Source organism: Pelobates fuscus, chromosome 9 (genome assembly GCF_036172605.1).
Source record: "Pelobates fuscus isolate aPelFus1 chromosome 9, aPelFus1.pri, whole genome shotgun sequence".
NCBI classification, from domain to species: Eukaryota; Metazoa; Chordata; class Amphibia; order Anura; family Pelobatidae; genus Pelobates; species Pelobates fuscus.
The window spans coordinates 170719279-170729519 of NC_086325.1; the positions used below are offsets into that span (position 1 = coordinate 170719279).

A 10241-nucleotide genomic window follows, 5' to 3' on the forward strand; every position below is an offset into this window, starting at 1 on the left:
TCAAGCTGTGGAAAGGTAGGGAGCTGAGCTTCGTCGTTTGAATGTCTGTTATTGTGTGTTTTGCATTGTGGGTTGGTTTCTATGCCAGCTCATTTTGACTTTTTTTCTGACCTCCAGAACGGATTAATTGGTTTTCAATGCATTCCTATGGGAAACCACGTTTCGGTTTACACATTTTTAGCAATAAGAAACATCCCGGAGAACGCATTAAATTCGTAAACAGAGGTCCCACTGTATTTTGATAAGAAATAAATATATGTGTGTGTGTGTGTGACGAGACCAATCTCGCCACATTGCATTGGAGGAGCCTGGTTACCCGCCTGCTGCCTTTGGACTATGGCCCTGGGATATTGGGCCCTTTAAAAACAGTGTTCGGCACCTAAACTATGGTACTATAAACGGACACTTATCTGCACGAACACTGCTGAGCCGTCCGTCTCCTGGTTCCCATTCGTGAGGATGTAGCTGAACAGCCATACCTTCGGTATTTCTATGTGAACTGTGTTAACCCAGATAGCTATGCCATGGAGCCTATTCGTGTGATTAAAGACTTTGGCTCCATGGCGATTAAACTGTATTCGTGTTGTCTGGGTGCCATTCACCTAATAATGTGCACCCAGACCTGAGCTATGTAACATGTCTGTGTTTGGTGTAATAAAAGTGACTTTATATATTTTAAACCATATTCCTGTATTTAGGTCCCCACATGTGTAATGGAGTTTTGTCTTTGACCTGGGAGATAATTGGATTACTTCTCCAATTATCTCCAGGGCAGAAGGGAGGAAACCAGGATGCATTGTGGGGATGTTTTTTCTGCCAGCCAGGGGGAACAAAAGATACTTTTACTAACTTTTGAACCCCTGGTCTGATTCATGCCATTTTTTTAATATGTTGTTCCCCTGAATGGATTAATTGAGGATATGTATTTTTATGTGAATGTGATGTATGGTTATAGAGTATGTGTGGAAACTGTATTTTTACTGTATGTATAATGGGATTATGTGTCACACTAAGGGGAGGGGATGTGTGGGTTGCACCTGTGATACTATTGGTTATTTTATGCCTCCCCCTGGGTGTGGCCTGTATGTGTACACTTGTAATAAAAACCAGGCTGGGTGTGCCATCACCTCAGACCACTGCTTGACCCTCAACACGGAGCCTTGTCTCGTCCTTGGGGGGATTCACTGTATGCTGTTGGGGATTGACTGCTAGGAGTGTAAGCTGATGTATGCTTTTCCTATTCGTCTGCTAACAGCTATTCGTGAGGTTCCAGTTTGGAGTGCTATCTTATTCCCTGGTATGCAGTTCGGGAGTTTGATGTATTCACCTATATCCAATTCGGGAGTTTTGATGTTCTGCAGTAGCTGTGCCTTTCTGAGAAAAGGGGATTATCGCCTAAACGGATTTTATTCCCTTTTATGCTGAAACGGTCCGTTACAATTGGTGGCAGCGGTGGGATCGTTCCTACAGCCGGAAGGACAGCTACAGAACACCATTTCTTTGGATTTACAATTTGAGGGCAACGCATGTCTGAGTACAGCGACCCTGACAGCACCAGGATGGAACCAGCAGTGTTATACGAGGAGGGTGACATGGATGACCGGGATGCATTGAGGAAAGGCATTTGGTACCAGGCCCTGGATAATGTACAGTACCAGTGGGGCAAGAGTCTCCCCAGTGAAGAGCAGCGATGGCAGACACGACTGGCACTGCGGATGCCCTTCCTGGGAGAGCAGCCCCTGAAGGGATGGGTGAAGGAACTAGAGCACCGGGTATGGCAGGAGCTATGGCTGGAGGATGCCTACCAGGCGCTCTGGTGGTATATGGCACAGTATATACCCTGGACAGCCGAACATGACAAGCCAGAGGGAGAAGAATTTGATGGTCCTGGCTTGTTATGGGAGTCCTTTGCAGAGCCTGGCTTCGGGAGCCCTGCGCAAACCAGACTGCAGGACATTTTCTATGAGAGGGAGGCTAGGCATGAGTGGGATGACCCCCATGAGGTAGAGCAAGACCTGGCTCACCTAGCAAACATGGAGTGGGAACTGCAGCAAAACTACCGAGATCTCTTCCACCTCTCCCCAGCGGCGGATGCTCCATAGCCAGTAACCCGTTTTGTTTGCCCGGACGGTATTGCATTGTAAAGTTATAGGGCTGAAGGGCTAGGCTCCACCGTAATAGCCTGGGGTTGTCACCAGCTACCCGGTTTAGCCACACAAGGGGGTTGTGGTCGGTCATAAGGGTAAATGGCTGTCCATACAGATAGGGCTGAAGTTTCTTGAGTGCCCAAACTAGGGCTAGGCACTCTTTCTCCAAGGTGGCATAGCTGACCTCTCTGTGCCCTCGTTTGAACCGGGGAAGCTGGGAAAGGCAACCACCAGGGTTGCCTAAATTAGAATTAGGGGGGAGGACCTAATGTCCTCCCCCCATGACCCCCACCCCTGAGCGGTGGGTGGGGGCCCTAAATACTAATTAGGGGGGGGGTGTCATTCCTAAAACGATTATTATGAAAATTATAAAACAGTTATCACATGTGGCCTCCTGGACAGTCTATGATCGTTTCCCCACCACAACCTTAGGATTAAGTAAACCGCAGTGGCTAACATGACAATTATAGTGCGGTGTAAGTAACAAGAGACCTACACCTATAAGTGGAGCGCTCAAACACATATACAGCTTACCAAACGTTATTCCGTTCAATGGTGCAGTATCAAGTACATGTTTAAAAAATTTCAAAAGAATACAATATAGTGCAGATGGTATATAAAGTGGCAGTGCAACAATAGTGGTTATATCGTAGTGAACTTGTACACTCACATTTTAAGGAGCCTGTATATAGAAAACACTGGCTCCGTATTACGGCTTGTGTGCTTATAATGGTAGCACCACCCTTCTACTTCGGCTTGAAGAAATTCTCAAAAACATAAAGGAGAATGGACCAATGTGTAGATTTTGACAGCGGAGAAACACAAATATAGGTGAATAAATGGGGTGCTCACCTGGTCCTGAGCCTGTGGGTCCCGGCTCTAGGTATATAAGTATTGTACCAATTCAAGTGGGGATGGTACTACCCCTATGAAGATTCCTTGGAGGCTCCAAAAAGGACTTGAGTAAAATAAGAAAAAAAGTAACAAATTTATTGATATACAACAAATAAAAATAAATGTATCTGTTAAAAAGTCCTCAATAAAAGTCCTTTAAAATGGACGTTTAAAGGACTTTTATTGAGGACTTTTTAACAGATACATTTATTTAAAAATAACGAAGCCAGAGGGGTTCCCGCGTCCAGACGGGGCGAGCACCCCCCACATCATCCGCTCGTGCAAGGATTGTAAGTCACATATACAAACCATGATTGCCAGGCCTCGGCGTGTCTGTGACCCGTCCCGAGCAGGGAGGCATGCATCTCCTCAGCTGCCTGTATCTCCTCCACCCTTCGCAGCCAGGCTTCCTTAGTGGGAATCTCCGTTTTTTCCAAAAAACAGGAATCAGGGCCTTAAGCAAATGGCATAATGTAGATTTCTTGTAACTCGAGATAGGTGTGGAAGACAAGTGTAGCAAGGCCAGTTCCCCTGACCACTCAATTGAATCCCCAAGGATAACAGTCACCTCATCCCTCACCATGTCCCAGTAGGGACTCAGACTGCACACTCCCACCATATATGCCACATGGTGCCTCTAGCGGCCTGACATCTACAGCATGTAGGCGGTACAGTAGGGAAGATCCAAAGAAGAGCAGCCGGCGTCCTGTACCAGAGTGATAGTATCTTATAATTAACCTGATAATGTGAACTTATGGAGCTCTTGTGTTGCCACAATAGCACCTTATCCCATTGCGCAGCCGAGAAAGCTTTGCCAATCACTTCCTCCCATTGCCTTTGGAACTGGTTGTTCGCAGTGTTGTTCCCCACTAGAAGGTTTTGGTAGAGTATCGAAACCGCCTTCTCCAGTACCATACCCTGTATGCATAGCTCCTCAAACCACGTGAGGCTCCTGTGTAGTTTGTCCCTCTGTGGTAGCGTACGAACATAGTTCTGTAACTGGATATACCGTGGTATAAAAGGGGTTCGAGGTTTCCCCTTCCAGAAGCACATCCAACGCAAGGGGCCAACCATCCCGCAACGCTCTGTGTATAGGGATGAACTCCCCCTCCTCCAAGAAATGCCAAGCTGAGGGTGGTAACCCCCCGCCAAGTTTGACGTTATCGTCCTTCGCTCTCATTTTCTGCAGATCCTCTTATTTCTTTGAAACATTCATTTATGTCTTCTGTTATATGTATGAGCTGAGCGTCCAGCCCTTTTTGGAAATTTATTTTGAGCTCCTCTTTGATTTGTAAGAGTTGAGAGTTCCGATCTTTATGTACATTTACTTTAGATATGTGGAGGATTTGCTGGACTTGTTTGGTGTTTGGCTTAATTATAGATCTTGGTCTTGCATTACTGATGCATTGGAGTCTTACTGAACTATCCAATTTTTCCATCATTCTTATATTTTGGAGAGAAAACATTGACACCAGTGTTTTGTCTTTTGCTGTTCAAGTATCTTGCCTTTTCTCTCTCTTTTGTTTTTTTTGTATCTGTTTGACTTCATTTCCTTTTTATGACATTTCTCCTGTTATCTCTCTTATTCCCTACTTTAAATTTTTTATTTTTTGCTTAATTTTTCTTCCTTTTATTTATTTTTTTACTTTTCTCTTCCCTTTCCTTCCTTCTTCCCCCCTTCTTTCTCCTTCCTTATTCTGGTTATCCTTTGTTTCGAAAGTGAGATACAGCAAGTACAGTCCCCAACAGTATTTATGACAACATTAAAAAAAAAAAAAAAGTTAAGAACTTTTAGTAAAAAAAGAACAGTATTTGATCTTACTTTGCTCAGAGTTGCTTTGTTTATTTAATTATGTTCGTAGCATGTGAAACCATGTAATAAGTTGTGAGAGGCTTGTTATATACCAGTTCTATCCTGAATATCCAGGAATAATGTTTGTTGCACCAACCAGGCCTATTTCTTTTATATAGGAAAGTATTACTGGAACAGTATTACGATTTCAAAGCTCTTTGTTTTCTTTCCTTCCCAATCCCCTCTGTTTTTTTGGACTCACGGTTTTGATGCTTTTAGGCTGTTATATGATAGAGCAGCGATTCCCAAACTGTGTACTGCGACAGGCACACAGGGGAGAGCCGCAGGATATTTTCCCGGTGCTATGATTGGGCCAGGACCGGAGGAGTGATCAGAGATCTCCCTCTCTGGCCCGCTAGCAATGTAATGCGGTGAGGGAGAGATGACCGAGGGGGGCTCTAACCTGCAGCTCCGCTGGGTTCTACTCTCGCGAGCTCGGAGCGTTGCCAAAAGAATAATATTTTTTTTAATAAAAAAACAAACTATATATTTATCTGCCCTCCTACCCCCACAGACCAACAATAACTCCCCCCATACACACAAACTGCCTCCCACACACTGTCTACCTCACACACATCCTGTACCCCTCATACAACCTGCTCCCCCACACACTGTCCACCTCACACATACTGTATCCCTCAAACACAACCTGCCCCACACACTGTCCACCTCATACATCCTGTACCCCTCATACAACCTGCTCCCCCACACACTGTCCACCTCACACACATACTGTACCCCTTTCACACAACCTGCCCCCCACACACACATACTGTACCCCTCACACAACCTGCCCCCCCACACACTGTCCACATCACACACATACTGTATCCCTCAAACACAACCTGCCCCACACACTGTCCACCTCATACATCCTGTACCCCTCATACAACCTGCCCCCACACACTGTCCACATCACACACATACTGTACCCCTCAAACACAACCTGCCCCACACACTGTCCACCTCATACAACCTGCCCCCACACAGAATGTACCCCTCATGCCCAAACTGCCCCACATACACACACACATACAGCATCCTTAACAAACAATGCTTCCCACGCACACACTGCACCCCTCACACACAGTGTGCATCCCTCACACGCACACACATACACACACACACACACATATTGCATTCATCAGACACACTACAGCCCCTATCCCGGCAAATCCCAGGTAAGTTGTCAAACTGTTCTTAAACAGTTTGACTGCTTACTCTGGGAGGACACTACAGGCACCATAACCACTACAACATGCTGTAGTGGTTTTTGTGCCTGGACTGTTTCATAATCTGTCAGTGCCCCTCCCAAGATTAGGTTCTGGATCTGCACTTGAATGGCAAGCATTTCTGCCAAACATGGGCCCAGTATATGCCACTGCGCTGTTCACATATACAACTTAGGAAATTATTTTAACTTGGGGCGGAAAAATATTGAAATATTAAGGGCGCCTTAAACCTAAAAAGTTTAGGAAACCACGGTGTAAGAGTCTCCATTTATTTTGCTGCAGCCGTGGTGCACCAGCCAGTTCTCTGTGGATTCCGAGCCCTTTTTGCAGTGTACCTCTTTCCTTTCATGTGGCGCTTAACCTTAAAGGGCTGTGTGTCTCAGCACTTCTGAGCTCCTTCCTCTTGGGTCTCCTAGTCTCTCATCTGCTTCCAATGCCCCAGTTTTGTTACATGAGGATCGGACTGTTTGCAGGACTCTCTCTGCACTTTTTCCTTTCTCTGCACTGTCACTCTGGAACAGCTGCGGTATGCTCGTTCACCAGCGAACCTCGTAACACTCCGCCCCTTTGCGTCTTACATCACACATTAAAGCATTACTGATAATAAAAGCAATTTTAGACCCATCAGTTGGAAAGTTTAGAGCCACCTCCAAGTGTATTCCCACCTAGTTTAAAAAGCCCCTACATATAGAGGAATCCCCAGACTTGTTAAATGCACAGAAGGAGTAGGATGAGGTGAAAGGGGAACTAAGGCAGTATCCTGCGCCCGACGTCACAAGCCTTTCTATTTAGCATAGTTTGCAAAGCTCATACAAACTAATCCATTTTATGATCCTCCATCCTAGCCTCACATGAAGCTATTTGATGCCCAAAGTTTGCTGGGTCCATGTCCCAACACACAAGCAAGAGGCAACTAATACTTAACTAGGTAGCAGTGGAAACGATGTATCTGGCAGATAGCATGAGAACTACCTACTGGAATACATAGTACCTACTGTAATTGATGGAGGAGGAGCAATGTTTGGGTCTGTTTATCAGGCTTTAGGCTGCAGCTCCTTAGTTCTAGTGAAGGGTCATCTTAATGTTACCAGATACAGAGCCATTTTAGGCAATTTGGTTCTTCCAGCTTTGTTGAAAATCCCTAATTGGGAGCCAATCACCATGACCACTTCTGCTTTAACAAGTGGTCATGGTGGTAGGAGTCTATAGGTGGAGCATTGAAAACCCTGCACAGTCACAGTAATTATTCACTTGTGTATCGGGGGCTAGTTGCACACGTGACTTAGGCAGCTTAGATGTCTAATATCACTTCTGTGCAAAAAATACATCTGTCGTCAGTGCACTAGCCACAGATGTAATGAGCTTCTCCCTTGCAAGCAGTACCTCCCTCCCGACGCCCTATGGTGACACTAATAAGCATTTCCCCTCCCCTAATAGTGCATGCGCTCTAAACCAGTGTCTTATCAAATGCTTGTCAAAATAGAGGCCGTTTTTAATACGAATCAATTAATTTCCCCAAAGCTGGCACAGATCTACATTTGGGGTATTGCTGTACTTGTTGCCAGTGGTGGAATAGAGCAGCTCTGGCTTGGTGATTAACTGGTTGTGTGAAAACACCTATGAATACCCAATGTGTCTACTTCCTACAAATATATATACTTATTGGATTCACTTGTAAAGCTGCAGGGCCAGCATGGCTAATTTGTCAAAGGTTTAGTTTTAAAACTGCTTGCAATATTTGTCCCAAAGCTTCCAAAAATGCATTGCAATCCTACACATAACTGAATCTGATTAGCATTAATTTCCTTTGTTGCACTAATTGTGTAGAGGTTATTATGAGCAAAACTTTAGATAATAGGTTGACAAGTAGTATACATATATGGTATCAGAAGAAACATGTCCTTTAAAATAACAGGATATGTTTCGTATGGGTGCACTTAAAGTGTCAAAAATCCTCCGTCCTGGAGAGGTTATTTGACTGTGTTTTACTATTAGTTGGAACTTGGACTGGAACGGTCTGTCCAGGCTGGGCATTTTACAAAAGAACATTTAGAAAGATTAACACATCATTTTATCCCCTGTAGTGGTTTTTAGGTAACTTTCCTAGTATTTATTTGGTTAACTTTTGTTAGTATAGTCGCTGCACAACATTATGTACCCCACTACCTTTTCTATCTTCATATACTCCCAAACACTAGCCCTTACACACCTTCATACCCCTCTGGCCCACCTAACTTTGTTTGTGCTCGGTTTACTCTTTTCCCGGAACCTAAATTCCCACGCTTCCCCAACATAATGTACCTTCCGTGCACCTCTATACCCCTCTTCCCTGCACTCAACCTCTTGAGTTTCTAACACTTTGAACCCCTGCTAATCAACTAAAACCTTCTCCCCTGAACTCCTATATTTCATAACCATCTCCCCCCATACCCAACTATCTGTGTGCTCCCCCATTTTATTGTATCCTCTCACCGCTTGCCCATGCCACCTTGCCCTGGCCACACATCGCTTACATTATGTTTGGAGTCACGCTGACACACAGGCTAATGAGAGATCAGCTTTGTACATCTCTACTAATACATCAGCATGGTGGGGGCCCTCCAATGACCTCCTTGTACTGACTGGCAGTGAATTACAACGCTCTGTAAAGAGATACAAATACTCTGATATAAGGGTTCCTGAGACATCTTTGCACCCCCCACTCTCACCAGACACTTTCTCCCCAGTAGCTGGAACACCTTCTGGTTTTCATGGGGTTGGAGTAGCTTGGATGGAACATTGTCCTGGAGTCGGGACGTGCTCTTGGACCCTGCTCTGCTCATACCTAGTCCTGGATTTCTCTTAAGATATAAAAGGGGAACTTCTGCAGAAAAACTGAACGGAAACTGCTTCACCACAAGCTGGGGGAGGGGGTAAGCTGCAGGCTAGCTAGTGTCAAGAGGAACTTGTAGAGAGCTAACTATGACAAACTCTATATTGTAACTGACTAGGAACTGACTACTTTCACATACAGGAGATTCCAACGTAGTGATGTGTAAAGTTGGATATAACAAGATAACTAGTCTTGGGGATGATAATAGATGGATGCATAACATAGATCATTCTGCTGGGTAGAGCAATAGGGGACTGTGGCGAAATTAACATCGCCACTTGTGCCTGGAGAGGACTACTTGCCAGCCTCTTGCCATGTGATTATGGTCCCTGGGAGGTTTGGCCCTTTAAATACAAGATTTGGGCATAATGGATTTGTGTTGTGCTGTTGCTGGCCCTTTAAACCACAGAGAAAGGATTTGTACTTTTAAACTGGCACTTCGGATGCTGCCGAAGTGGCCGCCATTCGAAAACCAAGCACGTGGCGGCGGCCATTTTAATTTAGTCGAACATGGTCAGCGGTGCGTGCCACTGAATCTATGGAACTAAAATCGGCTACGCATTTGCACGAACACCGCTGACCCTTACCTTCTCAGGAACTTCGACGCTTCGGCTGGAATCAAAGTGCGTTCGACAATTCGAACACACTGTTAGACTGGGCTACTTTCACGAACGGCATTGTTCGTGCATTCGAATGGGATTTAGTAGATTTTTCTAAGTGAACTGCCTTTAACATCAGAAATTGACCGGCCGCACAGCCCAAATCTATGGAACTGTTTTGGGCAGGGAAATGTGCTTGCGGTCGGTCATAAAGGACTTCCGGCTAACTTTTTATGTACTGGAGGGATTTGTATGATTGTTGGTTAGGTTTATAGTTAAAGTATGCTGATTCTGAATATGTATCATATTTATGTGAATATGATGCATATTTTTAAAGTTACAGTGTATGTATAAAAAGTGTATTTTTCCTGCCTGTGATAAATTACATTAACCCATTGTGTTCAGCAATTATATCACAGGCAGAGGGGAGGGATTGTATGTTGGTGCTGGGTGTGTTTTACGGTTTTCCTGTAAATGATTGGTTGTACTGTGTCCCACCCTGTGGGATGTCCCCTTGCATGGGGACTTGCATAAAAGCCAGTGTATGGTCATTAAAATCAGATCATCTTGTACCTTCATGAAGTTTCGGCTCATGTTTGGGGTATTGGAGAACTACACTCTGGAGATTGCTATAATCACTATACT

At 44.8% G+C, this 10241-nt stretch overlaps 1 protein-coding gene across 2 annotated transcripts in view; it reads right to left on the reverse strand.

Moving 5' to 3' along the window:
- WAS (WASP actin nucleation promoting factor) overlaps positions 1-8974 on the reverse strand; it is a 46415-nt gene extending 37441 nt beyond the window's left edge. For both annotated transcript variants that reach the window (XM_063433147.1, XM_063433145.1), the window contains exon 1: positions 8834-8974. In XM_063433147.1, the coding sequence (XP_063289217.1) occupies positions 8834-8947 (114 nt within the window). In that variant the 5' untranslated portion in view covers positions 8948-8974. The remainder of the gene's footprint in view (positions 1-8833) is intronic.
- Between the last annotated feature and the right edge of the window lie 1267 nt (positions 8975-10241).